The sequence below is a fragment of the Netta rufina genome (assembly GCF_964035555.1).
Source record: "Netta rufina genome assembly, chromosome: 2".
NCBI classification, from domain to species: Eukaryota; Metazoa; Chordata; class Aves; order Anseriformes; family Anatidae; genus Netta; species Netta rufina.
In genome coordinates this window covers 58459323-58476881 of record NC_140124.1, presented here as the reverse complement: position 1 = coordinate 58476881, position 17559 = coordinate 58459323, and the positions used below count along the sequence as shown (strand labels likewise).

At 41.1% G+C, this 17559-nt stretch overlaps 1 protein-coding gene across 2 annotated transcripts in view; it reads right to left on the bottom strand.

Moving 5' to 3' along the window:
* GLI3 (GLI family zinc finger 3) overlaps positions 1-15204 on the bottom strand; it is a gene marked incomplete at both ends in the record, with an annotated part of 191625 nt that extends 176421 nt beyond the window's left edge. For both annotated transcript variants that reach the window (XM_084306660.1, XM_084306661.1), the window contains one exon: positions 15081-15204. In XM_084306660.1, coding sequence (XP_084162786.1) covers positions 15081-15204 — 124 coding nt within the window. The remainder of the gene's footprint in view (positions 1-15080) is intronic.
* Positions 15205-17559: the final 2355 nt, after the last annotated feature.

The window sequence follows — 17559 nt, the reverse complement described above, 5'->3', positions numbered from 1 at the left end:
GCCAAAATTCCTTGGAAATCCAGAAGCATCTGTAAAATGCAGCACTGCATATAGCCAGACCACGCACAAGATCTGCGCTTATGAGGACTGCAAAAAGCCATCAAACATTGCCCATGTTGTGCTCTATTATCCCTTGGGGCCAAGGTTCTGCCTTCACTTCCCAAAATGTCTGCAGATCTTGGAAGGTAATAGGTAACTTCTCCCCTATAGTTAGGGAGTTTAAAATAGAACTGTTTTTTGGAGATTCATTGAGAAAATTAGTGAAAAAATACTCTGTATCAACTGCACTGCACCTATATACAAGCTCTTGGACTTCTGCAGATGAAGTACCAGTCCCATGAAAAATAGTGACTTCCGTCTAGTAGTGCTAAACTACTGGTTTTTGACAGGTTCTTAATCTTTCAAAAATCAGACATGCTGTGATGATGACAACCAAAACAATCATTTAAAAAATGTTTAAATGAGAACAGCACAGAAGAGCACGGAACTCTCACTTTCTTACTTTTCTTTCTGTCCTTCCTTTTTCTTTCTTTTCTGCTTTTCTCCTTTTCTTTCACTCTTTCTGTATCTCTGCATTTCTTGCGAAACACCTGGTGGAATTTGTTAATATTTTTGTAATAGATGGCATTCACTTTCATATATTTATTTATTTATTTATTTTTAAAGTAGACTTCATTTCATTACCTGTTTTGAGCCTTGAAGATAAATGTAGCAATAAACCACAGTGCCTTAAAATACTTGCATTATTTGTGATGTTTAGGTATCTTTCATACCTAAGTTATTTCTCAGAAAAAAAAAAAAAAAGTTTTTGCAGTGTCGCAGAAAAATTGTATGAAAGCTGTAAAGTGGATTTAAGTTAGATGGCTGAAGAAAAGCATCTTTGGAAATGTAAGCAGTTAAACTAACCTACCTCCCCCTATCCTCTGAACTATCAAAAAAAAAAAAAAATGTGGTCAAAGCTGAGAACAGAACTTTTAAATTGTTCCCATTCTTATATATGCAATGTTAACCTCTATCATCATCTCAGGAAACAAACTAGAGTCTCAGAGCAGACATTTTAAGCTCAGGGAGAGGGACCATCAAAAGACGATGCTCACCCACATTAAATTGAAAATATGAAAGACAACCTACTGTAAATATTTTCCCTTGGCCAATACTTGGAAAACATGGCACTGACTTTGCTTTGGATGAATGCTGAGAATGAAGTTGGGAAAAATCCACTAGGGGATTCCAGTGCCATGGAAGAATACCATAAGTAGGTTTTTTTGGCAGAGGTACTGTGATCTTGTAGCTGTCACTGTGTTTGAAAGATGACAACATCCATTCTAATTCTTCAGCCAAAAGTCTCTGAAGATAAGAAATAATTCATCACACACCCATCTAGAAAAGGGGATTTAAGGAACAGCTTAGAAGTTTGGTATTTCTGTAAGCAAAATTATGCTGGTTTCAATTTTGTTTTCCAGTGAAAGGTATGAACCATTACTGAAAGCTACTGAAAGCGACTGTGAAAAACTGATGAGCTTTACAGCATCTTGTGACTGTTTAAATATTAAAAAAAAAAAAAAATCCCTTACAGCTCACTTCTGCCATCTTTCTGCTGCTCCCATGGAAGTCAATGGCAGTTGTGTCCCTGACTTCATGATAGACACAAAGCTCGTACCCTACCAAATCCCTGAAATCTAAAATATTACAGTGAGTCATTTTTAATTATTACAACTCAATAGTAACTAACTCATCCAATTAGGCTGTTTTCTCTTTTTCTGATCACAAAAAAGAACTTTCAAATAAGACATCTTTAGAAGAAAAAATATTGCCAAGACTGCGTTTTATACCAGAGATGGAGATTATAGTTCACCAATAAAGGGTGTCAGGAGCCCAGAACATTGACTGAAGCGAACCATATGAAATACATTTGCTTGAGTAAGGAAACTGGAAAGCTACAAATAAGACTGAATATTTAAAGCTTGAACCAGTTAAACTTGCTAAAAATCCTTTCAGGTTTTCAGTGAGTTTTGGATTGGGGCCCTAAATGAAATAAAGCCAGTTTTAACACTAACGAACAATATTAAATTATGATTATGAAAGCACCTTGCCATGACTTTTATAGGATTAAGGCTCTCTCATCTTTATCTCACTTGGGATTCTGCAATTCACACTCCCTGTTTTGAACTTCAAAAGTGGTTGCCTCTTAACCTTCAGAGGGTGTTTTCCTTACTGTTTGGCAGTAAGGAAAAGTTACTTTGGATGTCCATATCCTGCTGCTCTCTGTTTTCTGAGAACACATCGAAGTAACACTTGCTGAAGTTACATCATTTCCACAGTACAGCTTCTTCTCATGCGTAGACTTTTACTGAAAGAGTTAAAAAAAATAAATAAACTGAGAGTCATCTGCTGCTGTACCTCCATCCAGAGCACTCACCCTTCCACCTGCCCATGGACTTTTCCCCCACAACATCTTCTCAGCAAAGCACACGATCGCCTTCCTCCAGTGGTCCAGAGAAGGAGACTTGCCCTGACCTCACACACAGCAATGCCACTGGGAGAAGCAGCAGCTTCCCAGACACTTCAAGTCAGAAAACCCACGGAGCTCAAAGAGAGGAAGGTGCCACTCAGCAAGATTGCTTTCTGAGCCTGCGCCTTGCAGCCAGCAGGCACCCCAGGATTAAAGGCTTCATTAATAAAGGCGCTGAGCACTTCCCAGGAGACACTGAACAACTCACAGGGTCAAGCCTCTGTGCTTCTCCCCTTGAGGAGCAATACAGATTTGAAACCAGAAGGTCAGTTTACATGGACCACTTTATCCGGATTAAATCCGGAGTGGGCTGTGAACTCCCATGGGACACCTACGTTTACACACTTTGGATGAAACTGTAAATTGAATATTAAATGCACGTTTTATCAAATCATATTTCTTCCAGAGAAGGCTGAGGACTGCCTGTTTATATTTTAATCTGATTCACCGTGTTTACAAGTAGCAGGAAAGCTGGCCATATCAACCGCTCCATCTTCTTAGTTCTATTCGAGTGACTTTGATTTTGTTTTTCCAACACTGCTCAGAAAAGTATAATGCAAAAAAAAAATCTATAATCTGCGAAAAGGCACTCTGGAATCCATCAACCAAGTTGTATCCATAATTGCTTCCCTGGCTTATCAAAAAAAGGGCTCATTTGCATTATCTGTTATCTTTAGATACCCATCCTGGTCTATAAACAGAGTTATCAATCCCGTTCAGAGGCCAGTCCACAAATTGAAGTTTTCTATAGAGGGAATTAGCTATAAACAAGCCTGAGGCAATTTTCTTTGACAGCCAATGGTAAACCATAGGAAGTAACTTTAATAGTGATTTACAGTTCTTCTCTGGTTTCCATCCAACTTTTCCTTCTTGTGCTTCTGTTCCATCCAAAAAGGAATTTTTCAGATGTTCTAATTTTCCATTCAAGATGCAATCAATCCCAACTCTAGGTGTGTCTAATCCAATTTTTACGGTATGTTCATGGGCCAGCACCAGAGAAAAAGAACTCTCTTTTTATTTTCTTTCAATTGCCTCTGCTGCAATCACAAGACTTGTCATCTCCTGGTGTGAAATGCACAACAGTAGAAGAGAGAGCGGAGGAGATTTGAGAGAGGGAGAAAAAAAATGAACCAACCTCTCAGAAAAGAAAGGGGAAAAGAGATACATGAAAATAACATTAACATTTTTGAATTATCCTACATATTGAGAGCTTCAATTTACCAGAATAATTAATTAACTCAAGATTTTTAAAGCCTGCGCAGAGTTTTTAAATTCTTCATTTAAATCACAATATTCTGTTAAAAGCAGGATATTCAGGAACAGACTCCTGCTTCACACTACCCGTTTCCTCGTCCATGCCACGGTGAAGTCACATCCAAACCCTTTAGACTCCATCCTGCATCACTTGCTCACACACACCACCCTTACTTACAGGAGTAAAACCAATTTCACAACCTCTCCCACAGCTGACAGCCAGAGAACCCCTCTTCCCATAGAGTGAAAGACTTTTTTTTTAATCTTTCAAACAGCTTAGCATACATTTTGGCTAACTCTGAAATTCCAAGAGATGTACATGTAAAATATTTATTTTTAAATCTCTAATTAACAGTATCTCTGAGCAACTGGCACACACAGTGGATCTTAAAGTACATCGCAGCACAGCAAAGACATAAAAAGCATGGGCCTGATTCTGCTCTGGGTAAACTATAGTAAATGAAGGTAAAGCTGCCAAAAACCCACTGTAGACAGGGACCTACATGTATATGAATTTAGAGCTGCTGCAGAAGAGCAGGGGAGAATTATGCCTAAGTTTAGCAACTAATAAATACCTTCTTGTTTCAACACAGACCAATAAAAAAATGTTTCCCTTTACAATAAAGAAAAATAAATTTGTAGCTCAGACTATGAACCCTGTCAGCTCTACTATTATTTTTCTTTATATGTACATACACACCAGGAGTGTGTATATATATATATATATATATATATACACATATATATATACACATATATACACACGCACACACTTATATAAGCACGTGGGGGTTTTTTTGTTGCCTTTTTTCCCCCCTGATTGAAAGCTACTCTAATGGGCAGGCACTAATGGATTTGAAGTGATAAGGAAAAGGCGGACATGCAAAATGCTCCAGAACTTCTGTTCCTAATCAATCACCAGAGATCAGTGACATCATTAAAGCCTTTGATCAGAGCTCCTCTTTCAAGCTTAAAAAGGGGGCTAGATTGACCCACGCTAGCAGAGAGGCTGAAGAGACACCTAGGATACAATTCAGAGTGAAATATGAGAAGTCACCGGCATCCCTCTTCAGGAAAACTCGCCCTTCCTACCTTCCTCAAGGAACACAGCGCACATTCCAGAGCAACCGAGCACAAACAGCATATTTACCTCTTTCCCTAATAATTAGAAAATAAACAGAGAAACAGCGTTATCGCAAAATCCTTCCCGATTTTATTTCCTAAGCCTGCCCACTTTGTCCCAAGCAGGCAACTTAGTACTTCTGCTCGCGTTTAAAAATCCTCTGAAGTCCATTAGCACAAAACAGACAGAAAGGAACTTATTTTTCCAAGATGCCCGAGTGGCTCTGACGCCTAAAGACTGACATCCATATTTAAAGGAGAAATCATTTTCAGGAGAACCATCCTCCCGGCAAGCATTCGCTACCCTGAGCGGCGGCCTTTGTCCACGGCAGGGCATTCAGGGCGTTCGCTCGCTAATCCCACTTCAGCTAAAATCGAGCTCCATTGTTTCTCACTTCATCTGAGTTTCCATGGCACTTACTACGACTTAAGTGTTATTTACTCAGTGCAGTTTGTTAAAAACAAAAAACCAATAACTAAGTCTTAGCACAAGTACCAGGCTTTCTTTCCTCCTTTCTACTTTAAATAAGCTCAAGATGCAGTCAGCATTTTATAGTCTCGGGGACTTCTTCTGTCTGAAAATCTTCTGCAAAGGAGAAGTTGTAAATAGACCTTAAAATTGTCACTTCATTGTTTTGGTTTGGCTTTCCCCCCTTTCCGTATTTTCAAAAAAAATCTAATTGAGCTTCCTGAACGGCAGCAAAATGTAGTTTATTATCTCCCTCATCAGGTGATCAATGATTTCATTAATAAGACAGATAACAAAACTGTCATATCATCGACACAGTTATGAAAGATGATCCTGGCTTCTTGCTCCATTTTCCAAGGTCTGGGATTCTCTGTGGCAGCTCTGAGTCCATTCAATATTTTCCACAGACAGAGAAAAGTGAAAATCCATTTTGAAACCAATTTCAATTAGGATCCAGAAGCTGTTATCACAGGTGTCGCAGAATGGGCCCGTAAGTGGAAATGTCGCCTATCCATTCTGAAATGAAACCTTATCAGGGTCTACGAAGATGGCTGAGGACAGCCTATCTGTAAATTACTTTTCGTCCTGTGTTAACTCAACCCTAGTTCTGTCATATGGAATTCTTCCCGGCCCCTCGTAATAATCTAATGACTAACTAGAGGCTGCACCAAAACGCCTTTTATTCGGCCCGGGCTTCCCCTGCAGAATGGGGCTACAAATGCAAATAACCAGAGGCTGCCAGGCGAGCTGGCGTATTTAGCAATATCATTTAAAGCTCTCATAGTTTATTACGGGGAAGCAACAGCCTTGCATTCTGCAGTCTGTCTCCACCCATTGCATTCCTGGTGATTTTTCAATTGCAAACTCTAAGGCCCAGTTATTTCATTAATTCAGCACCCAAGTAGTGAGGCTTTTCTCTCACATCTTTCAGTCTCCTTTTAGCAAATTATCCCATGACGGAGGATTTATTCAGTCAAAGACCTCGGACTTTGAGAGGCAACAAAAGAATCAAGAGACTTTCTGGTCCACCTGCCTGGCGAATGATGAGGCAGGGTAAAGCCTCCCCTAGAGAAACCAATCAAACCATTGTGTGGCACAGTCAGACCTTTTCAACTGTCAAGCCAGGAGAGCAGGAAAAGAGATGAAAGAACTCAGGATGAAGCTACCATTTACAGAACCATGTGGGAATGGTCTCCGAAGATTTAATAATTGGGATGGAACTCAACTTTCTGAAAACTAAAAGGAAGAAAGAAAGAATAAAAAAAAAAAAAAAAAGAAAAGAAAAGAAAAAGAAAAGAGAAGAAAAAGGAGAGAAAGAAGGAACGAACAGAGAGAGACCAAGGAGGGAAAAACGCTAGCAGTCAGGACCAGAAGCAACTTTTCTGCAAAATCCTCTGTTGTTATGTATGAACCCCTATGCTGGAAAAGAACAGAAAAGCAAGTACACGATGGGGAGATAGAGGCACGCAATTTAAAATACCTGCCTAAGTTCTAGTAATTTAGCGTCTCATATTAGGAAAAACCCCATCACTACAAATCCATTCCATTCAGTAAAACGGAGAAATCCCCTCAGTTTGGTATACCCAGACATACATTGAAGCGTTGCATACACGGGACTTTAGCTTTTACATTTACAACGCGGCTGAAAGCGGGACGGTTGTTACATGCACGGCAAGTCATACCACATGAATGGAAGCAAGCAGATTTTAAGTGGTTGGCATGTGCAAAGAATGTGCACACGCAGCTCCCGTGTAGCAAGGCTGATAGCAGGCAGAAGATTAAGAACTGCTTTTTGAAAACCTGTTCCCTAAAGCCTTACAAGTCATATTTTAAAATCATCTGAACAAAACACAGTATTTCCTGTAGCCTTCTCTTTTTCAAAGTGCCTCTGCACACTTGAAATATGCATGCATCAGTAGGGCCAGATCACATCTACAAGTAAGCCAACATTCTTCTCAGCTGCCAGCCTCACAAACAAACACAGAATCTGCAAATTAAATTGTGACCACTTGCAGTATATATACATCAAAGGCACAGACATTTAATGGGAAATAAGATAATAAGAAAGTAATAAAATCCATCTCAGTCCCTCTTAGCTGGGATGGCAGAAGCATGCATCTCCCTCCCCCCCACCCCAAAATAATGAGATAGGACTTGGAAAGAAGACGGAGAATGCAGTTTTAATGCAGTACCTCCTTTACATAGTCACATACCGTACCCTAAGCTCACTTCTCCCACTTACTGGCATACGTACTTAGTAACCATTTGTATGTAAGCAGAAGCTGAAGTCCTGTATCTTAAAAACAAAACAAATCAAAAAAAATAAACAGAAACATACAGAGCAGGAACTTAATCAAATGCAACACTGACGCCTGATTGTTTCCTTCTAACTCGAGACAGATATGAAATAGAAAACATCTAGAAAAGAAAAGATGAATGCCATTTAAAAACCTGTTAAGTAATTTAATTACTTCAATTGCCTTAATTTACACAGCTCAAACTGTACAGCAAATACTGTGCCTGCCAGAGGGGTTGCCTGGTTTTAAGTCAATTAGAAGGATTTTTTTTAAATCTCTTTATTTACTTGAAGATCTTTGCCACATTGCTCCTTCACTCTCAGATTCCCAAGTTTGGTCTCTTTTCAGAGCCCAGGAAAACTTTCAGGAGGCGAAAGGTTTCTGCCTTTCTTTCTCCTGGACCCTTCCCACCACCCCCAGCCGTCTGGCATGCGTGTGCCTGCCACCCCCTTGTGCCTGCCACCCCTGCCAGCGGCCGGGAGGAAGGTGCAGTGCTTTTGGATACAGCGGGATCATCCGGAGCCCCCTTCTCCTGCAGGATGTCGTCCCCAGAGACCAGCACTTAACAGCAGCGAGCCTTTTCCTGCAAGGCTAATGCCACCACCGTGGCTGCAGCTGCCGGCAGCCCTTTTCCTACTAAAAACCTAACAGCTGGGTTGCTCCCCAGCCTAGTGCTGGGGCTTGCAATGCCTGAATTTTTTCAGGTCTGATGGGTGATGCTCAGCTCCTGCAAAGCAAGCACCACTGCCATACTGCAGAGACCCATTTTGAGCCTTTTTGTTGTCATATCACTCTATTTCACAACCCAGGTACAACTGTAATATGGTTGTTGGGTGCTGTGATTTTTTTGTCATTGTTGGGTTTTGTTTCTCTTCAAGAAAAAAAAAAAAAAAAAAAAAAAAAAAAAAAAAAAAACACGTTCCCAGTATATAATTCACTAAATTTAACCCCCACCCTGTTCAGGTGGCAAGACTGTACTGCTAACTAATGTTTTCTGCCAATTCCACCTCGTGTTATCCAGCAGGATGTTAAGTCATTACTTACTGATTACAGTGATTGCAAGGATAAGCCACTCAATCATCTCTTTCTGGAACTTGCAAAGGGATACAGCAGGATTGACATTTAATATCCCTTATGCTATTAACCACTATAGGGAGGGGAAAGAAGGGGGGAAAACAGGAGGGAAATCTCTGCAGAATTAATGAAGCAATACTGTATTGCACTTGCAGATCATTTTGTTTAGAGCAGGATACTGGTAGGGCTGGCTCGCTGAGGAACAACGCTGGAAAATAGCATCAGGCAGAATGAGTTATTACAGTCAACGACAAACCCTAACTTGATGACTGAAATTTTATTAGTAAGCATAAAGGACCACGGGTGCACTGCTCTGAATGAACACGCATTTAATCAGCTACTCACATCAGATTACTATATACCAAGACACACAGCCCACACTTAATTACAACCTCGACTACTTTTGCTTGTGATACTCCCAAGCACCAGGAGAGCTTACCCTCCCCAAGGATAGGTACCTTCTTTGAGGTTATTCTCATAGGATCTGGCTGCAATTATTAGAACAGAAGTACTCACAAAATCTTTTACGTTCAGGTCTCTCCCTTGACTTTTTGATACCACTGGATGTAACTATTCTACCCTTACTTTTCATGGTACCATGTGTCACCATTACAGGTGGGAGCTACTTGGAATATTTGTTCTGCTGAAAAAAAAAAAAAAGAAAAGATCTCAGAGAAACTTACACACCAGAGACTGTCACTTCCAATATCTAATACTAAAGGCTGTTGTTTCCTCCCTCACCTGAAAACGAGAAGCGAGCGGGGCCTCTCGGCTCCCTTTGATTCCAGCAGAGGAGGAGGGGATCTCCTGATCGCTGTGCGGAATCAGGTCTCATATAATCATTCTGGGACTCAATTTGCAGGCCGCTAAAATAGCGCAGGCAACGTTTCTTGATACCCAACAATCTCTTTTGAACCCTGACCTCTCAACAGGACCCTGAGCACATCAATCCAGCTAGGGGGCCACGAACGGGCATTATGATTAACACCTACTTTATGGTGAGCTTGAAAGCAAGCAGCAGGACTGGTAACCAACTGAAAGTTTAAACAGGAAATGTGATTCCTATGGAGTTGTAGGCTGCCGCATACTCTCCTCATTCAATCCTGAAAGAACTATTAGGGAAAAGGAAAAAAAGAGACCTGGATGAAGCTGGCTCTTCTTCTAAAAGAATCAACGTGGACGAATGAACTTCCTCTCATTTATTCATCTATCAAGCTTGGTTTTAAGTTACATCATCATTAAGATAATAATTTCTGCTTTCTATCACTTTAAAGCATGTTCTCAATAACTATCTGATTCTGATAAAGGTAGTCAAGTCCACAACCTACATACGTTTATAATTAGCTTTTTTCTAAGGCAGAGTAATAGGTTAATAAGAAATATCAGATTACACTGGAACGAGCTCACGGGTCAAAAACTAGACAAAACACATCAAACTGAAAATAAGTGCTTGCCTGTCAGACGCTGAAGGAGTCCCTATACAATAACTTCATTGTTCTATGGCAACTTTAAAAAAATCAGTTTCGAGTCAAAATGTGCAAAAGTGGAAAACATTTTAGTCACTGACAAAACTCGCAAGCCAAGCAGCAAATAATTCAAGGCTAAACACAGTATTAAAATCTCCTAACATTCTCCAAGCAATGCTGCAGAGCACAGGTTTGCCCCAAAAAAACATTAATTCACCCTGCACAGTAATTCCCTGTACTTTTCAGAAAATAAAATGAATAATCAGTTATATCTATACTGCAGATTCAGTGAAAAAAATAATTTGCATGTAGATAAGGGCTGTGTTGGGTTTGCGTAGGGTTTTTTTTTTTTTGGTCAACACCTCTTAGGATGTATTGTAGCAATAAATCTGGTTCATCCACAAAGCAGAGCAGAGTGGAGCACTGAGGTGGCCAGCCCGGGACAGCATTGAAGCTGCTGCCTAACTGTAAGCATGCAAATACCTACACTGGGCCCAGTGGGGCTATTCCCATGCCCAAAGCAAGGCAGTTGTTTGAGAAGTTGCTGGAGAGGAGCTCAAGACCTGACTGCACTGCTCTCACTCTGGTGTGCTGCTGATCAGGCGTGTACGAGCAGCCGAGACCGAACCTGCCCGTGTCGGCACTCAACACACTTCAGCACAAGGCAGCTCCCCGTGCACATCCCTGCAATGCTGAAAGCGTTCGCCTGAAGGCTGCTTTTTAACCTTAGGATTACCTAACGTTACAGGAAGTGCCACATGATCCAACAGAGGTCCAGCAACACAGGTTTCGTGACCTGCACTATTAGCTGAAGGCTCCCTGAGGGGAGCGTAAAGCTAACTTGAACATATTGAGAGATACACTTCTCTTCAGAAAGCCGCTCCATGCACCACTTGAAAACCTTTCTGTGCATGCAGCAGTTTTCAGGATGATGACCTAAATCCACGCACAGACATTGCAGGGAACAGGGTCTTACCGTTTCTGATGCCCCAAGACTATCACTGCAATCATGAATCATGGCAGGGATGCGCGCACAAAAAGAGAAGGCCTGACTGCACTGCACTGCACCAGGGCAGCAAGGCAGACCAAGACCCCAGCCTCGGTATTCCCATATGATACCAGTGATGTGGTCAGGACATAAAAAAACGTATTTATCTGTTACTTTACCAAAGCAGATCAGTCTGAGGCTACCAAATCACTCAACACACAAGAGTAAGCTTATCTTATACCCTAGCAAAAAGTTTTACTCATGCAGCCTTCTGTGAATAAGCATCTCAGCAGTTTTCTTCGCCTTTTTTTCCCCTAGCAGTAACTAAACATAGCAGTCAAACAAAGAAGGAGGAAACGAAATTTGCAGAGAAATACATCCTAGCAAACCGCATGCAGTTTGGTTGAGATACACTAAACGAAGCACCCAGTAGAAAAGATCAAAAGCCTGCAAAGACAAATTCAAAACAAAGTAAGAGAGGTTCCAAATTACAAAGTCCCACCAGGCATCAGAGTGCACCAAAGATTTTTTTGTTTTTACAAATTATGATTATTGTTTTTTTAATATTTTTTTTTGATCACACGTGTTTTAAAAGAAGTTTTAATTTGCTCCAGCACTAAGACCTTCCCCGCATGTTTGGGCCTGGAGCACATTTTAATGGCTTAGTTATAAATCCCTGAAATTACGGGTTGATAATGGAAATGCTGGCAGGCCCTTATCTAACACAGTGCAAGCATCTTAGCGATAGAGTAAGAGCTTGTGGATAGGTGAGTGCAGCAGAAATCTTTTTGCATTAAGCAGGCACAGTAACTCAGCAAAAGTGGCTAACAAACTCTGGCCATGCTTGCTTGTTGCTGGAGCCCACTGGGAAGCTATTGCCTTGTGAGGGGCATCCCCAAGTCCAGGCTCATACCTTTCGTTGCAGAGTTAGGGTTAACACCAGCTGCCCTTCCACTTCACCTTCCCCACCTTCTTTACCTTGCACATAGGTCTTACAGCAGGCTCTTCAGTACCCAGTTTGCACATGGTAAGATTTAAAAGGTTTCCACACCCAGCATTCATTTTAAAATAGTTTCTACTACTGGGTGTGTTACCCACTTTGGGGAACTGTTGAAATAATGGTATTTTCTTTGTCATTAATGTATGCTTTTTCACGATTGCAAGCTTTTCATAAAAAAACATAACTAATAGCTTTCAACTTATTTATGAGCCGAGTTCTGGCTATTTCAGAAAACAGCAGAGCTGTCTCTCAGACAGCTGTCACTCAAGTACATGTTACCCTGCAAACTTTGCTAATTAATATGTTGTCCAGAAAGAGAAACACTGATATTAGACATGTTTACAAGGTGACATTGATATGATAGGCAGATGTCGCTCTGCAAGCACAGCAGAGTCTCCTGACAAAGACAGCAAGGTTGATTCTGTTTCTCTGTTATTTTTGAAGGTATCTTACCTTGTTTAACAGAGCATTCAAATGCAAATCACAACAATTTAACATAACCAGAGCCCCCTGCAAAAAGGAGGCACTGAATCAACAAAAGCTGCAAGTTTTGTAGGAGTGGTGTCTTGTATCAACTGATGATGTTTCTGTAGTAATACTCATTCCAGCATTAAGAACAAAAGATGCAAATGAGATGATGCAAGCCCAGGTCTTATGCAAATTGGTCCTTTGTAACCAAAATTCATTATCATGACAATCACATCTGCAAGAAGCAAAACTTTAAAACATTGCAACAGTAAAACTTAAATTCCTAAAGTTTTGGTAGTAGATTTTGTTTTGGTACATGCTCCATGAAACCTTTAGACCAAGAGAAAATTCTTCATCTCCAGGAAGGAATTTTTATCCCTGTGAAGCCCAACCCTGTACCTCTGAATTTTTTTTGCTTAGTTACACATGAAGGCAGATTAGAAACCCAGACCTTGGAGGTCCAGGTGACTTCCCTTAAGTATAAAAAGACTCTTGCAAGAAGATCAACCTTTATCCACTGAAAGTAAGAGGTTACTACCTTAACAAACACAGGCTTAGGCCCCAGGATGTGTACCACATTAACATCTCCATCCATTAACAGGAGAAAATTACAGTGACAAAATTTTCTAGTTATTTATTAGACCTAGAATCTTTTCAGCTCCTGGGAGTTTGATGACACTGACATGCAGTAATACACCATGCAGATGCAGCAGGTAGATACGAACTTATAACTCCCAATAAGCTGATAGGTAGAACAGAGAGAAAATGATTTGACCAAACGGTTTTAGTAAACCAAGTGTCAGAATTAGGCAAAAACATCCTGAAGGCTTTACTTGTGGCCCTCTAATTGAAACGTTTGATGATACTGCTAAAGCTAGCCCAAACAGTCAAGAGACGTGTGCCAATATTGAGTTTGAGCGCAACCCCCCCAACACATGGAAGAATATGTATATGTGTGTAAGTGTGCATCTGTCTGAGAAGTTGGGCCAATGTGGAAAATCCTATTATTGAAAAAAAAAAAAAAACAAAAAACAAAACACAACACAATGGGGAGCTCTTCAGCTAATGTGAACCTCTGTAATTCTATTGACAGCAATGGATCCGTGATGACTTACACCAGCTGAGGATCTAATTTCATGTGCCTTAGAAAACTGATGCAACTTTTTCCATAGCTGTTCAAAAGTTTCTGTATTCTCCTGGGGATCAACTTGAACTATTAGGTCAGCAGGTGCTGAGTTTGCTTTGAATCTGAAGTCCAGTTCACATAGAAGGATGCTGGGACATGTGCCATCTAATTTTCACTGACCCACAGAGATTCCTCCCCTAGTATGGCTGGAGGATTCGTGGATTTTCTGCTTTACACAAGTTGGAGACAGATGGCTCTCTGAGAAAGCACAAACCTTTCTTCAAGTTACTGAAGTGAGAAACTGACCTGGACCACAAGACCAGATATCAGAGTGAGCATGACAGAAGCAGAAAGGGTGGACAGAAAACATTTTGCCAGGGATCCACCAGGACTCCAAAATATGCAGAAAGCCATTTTCCATTTGTAGCAATTACTGGACTCATTTGGAAACAAACCAACCAACCAACCACCAAATAATAGTTCATCTGCAGCTACCCAAAATCCATAGGGCCAAACTCTGCCTGCAGTTCTTCAAGCAGTTTTTTTTTCTTAGCTTGCAAAGGGAGTTTAGTGTTAGCAGAGACCAATACACTTGGCCCTCTTAAACTGAACAATGAAAGGGCTGGGCTTGCTCTCACACACTCTCTGGAGAAGCAGAGAATACGTAAAATTGTCAAGTGAGGTAATCTCTGTGGAGAATTAAGTAAACTACTCCATTTTTGCAAATCAACAAGTTATGCATTCACAACTTTGAAATGAACTCATGGGAGGATATGCTCGTAGCCTGATGGTTTCTTGCTGGCCGTTAAAGAACTCTGGGGAGGTGGGGGCAGCACTTTGGGAGGAGCAAGTTTATTGGTGAAAGAAGAAGAGAAGACAAAAGCCCTTCGCCATTAATTTTGACAGGGCTACTTCTGTCTCTTTTGTATTAACTAATTATCCAACTCGTGTAAGAGATTTCAATGGTAAAACACAAAGCGCTCACAAGCCCTGCCAGGCTAATCAAGACAATTTCCAAAACGCCGAAAACAGGAACTTCCTATAATAAATAACTTTGCACATTTACATCTCAAATTAGAACATCTGGAAGAAAAAAGACCATGCCTGATGCCAAAACAGGCCTTATTGTGTCCTACCACTTTTCCATTACCACCACCACCACCCCCCCCCCCCCCCCGTTTGTTTTCTTTAGCCTTTCCTTAGAACAAACACCAATCCAGGTGCAAACGCTCAATTCACAAGGAATGTAGTGAACATAAAATTACCGTAGGTTTGGCTTCTAGTAAATCCCTGCTGTTACTCACCATTGGAAGTTGTGCTGGAGGCAACAGCCTTCTCACTGACATCTGTTCGACTGGAGCATTTCACGATGGAATTCTCCACTTTTTTCTTCTCCGTCGTGGTAGAGCTATGGGACTGTGCCTCCATGGTGACTTCTCATTACTTCAGCTCTCCTTGTCCTAATACCTGAATGAAACAAGAGAGTTGTACGCTTTAAGGACCATTGGAAAGCTTAGCCCCAAACCCGTCACACTTCTCAACTGAAGAAGAGCCTGCAGCGCAAGTGTGTTAGCAGGCCAGAGGACATTTCTGGGTGCTCATCAAATCAGGTTTGCATGCATGAATTCCTGAGGAATTCAAGGAAAAGCTAACACTAAAAGCAAGTATGTTTGCCTTTAAAGAGAATCAGCATCACAAACCTCTACACTGCTTGATGGATAGGTCTTTTTTTTTTTTTTCAAGCCTCTGGGGTTTTAATGGACCCAGGGGAAAAAAGCCAGTATTTCTCTCCTATGTCCACAGCACTTTGGAACAATGCAAAAGAAATCAGACAGACATTCATGTTGACTATAGAAGCCAAATATTTAAATTTCAACATTCACACTATCTGAACACAAAGCAGTAAGAATTATCCTGTCTATCTCTACACCTTGTCCTACTTGTGTAAACATCTCTCATTTTGTTTGTTCAGAAATCTAACTCAAACAAAAGTGCATTGGAGCAACACCCTGAAAACCACAGGGAAAGGCAAATATTATTGCTAGTGGCAGCTAATGAGATCACTTTCCTTCGCATGAAAACTCTGAAAATGGAAAGCCCTGCAGAGGGGCCTATCTGATTATTCTGCCTTCCCTGACTCCTCTCAGGGCCATCTCCAGCAACACGTTCATTTTATACCCCTCAGATCACTTCACCTTCTTCTCAGAGGTTTTATACTCATCACATAAACCTAAAAGGGCCCACAAGCATCCCAAATGGCACAACTTCTTGTGCAGCCTCACCAGGCCACCGAGACCGCTCACTCGATGCACACCAAGCCGTCCACGTGAGCTTTCCACCAATAACTGGTATTTAGCACACACCATGCTTAGAGCTGAAGTGCTTGTGCCGAGGTACTTTGGACAAGATCCTATCCAACAACAACAAAAATCAGTAATAAATTAAAGAGCACGTTTCCAGCTCCGAACAGCACTGCAGTCATTAGCTAAGCAGGTCCGAGATGGAAGTAAATTGTGCTGTTCTAGAACAAGATTTAAACAAATTCAAGTAACAAAGGCTTCAAAATAAGCCACAAACTGAACTATAATGAAGTGTAATTACATTAGCAACCTGTTTCCCCAATTCTGACAGTCCAGGAAGAAAAAAAAAAAAAAAGGCAAAAAAAAAAAAAGGCTACAAAGCCAATTCATCACAAACACAGCTGTCTAGTAAACCTTCCCCTTTCCCACCTCCCTGGTAGGAGTTCTTTTTAATAGCACAATAAAACACTCCAAAGCCTCATTGTTATACAGTAGGGATCAAAGAGGAGCCCAATCACTAAATGAATCATTATTCAGCTGGGCAACACAGCCAAAGAACTGGACTAGATACCAGAGCCTCCCTGCCACTGACCTACTGGTCTACCCTTCGGCACGGCATTTTTCCCTCTCCAGTTTCTCCCTGGCTAAAAACTAAGCATAACGGAGCTTTGTCTGCCTGGACAGAACACACTCAAGAGTACTTTCAAGACCTACTTGTTAAAGCGCAGTAAATATTATCGTGACGTGAGAAATGACTTGTAACAGAACACAGTACATGAAGGGGATGTCAGGTGTCTTCAAATACGAAGCCGGAGAGATCTAACAATACTCAGATCACTCCTCACTTGTACCCAACAATGCTCAAACCTTGAGGTGAGATCTCACACAAGCTTTGTAGAGGACCTTTCCAAATTTCTCATATGCTTTCTCCCTCTTTCCCTTTGCAGACCCTATGCAAAAGCATTCACAGCTTCGGTCAATTTTCATTCACATTGCACTTCTCAGTGCCTTGTGATGGCAGAAACCAGGAGAAGCTAGCACTGCTGCCAAGCTTTGCAACTCATGCAGCCCAGAACATGCTGGTTTTCTCTGCACAGCCTTGGCCACATGAGCTTCAAAATCTGCCACTGCCCATTCTCTAGCCAGTGCACAAGCTAGTCCTTCAATGTGCTCTGACTACTGCCATTTGAGTTACATCATATTCTTGAAAAAGAACAAATTTCAAGGCTTTCTCTGAAGGAGTTTTGAAAGCTATACATTTCCAGTTGTGGCTATTTTTCATCTGTTTGGCATTCTAAGGGCCAAGTCATCTATTGAGGCAGCGTTTTCATTTACATCAATGAGTTTGGCTGTGTGAGAGCTCGGAGGGGGAAGCTGCAGAATTTTTCCCTCATTTTCTTCTGTCCTCAGTGCCCAAGCCTGTGTCTTTGGCTAATAGTCATGAAAGGACACAATTGTAGCCACTCCTCAGCTAAAAAGGAAG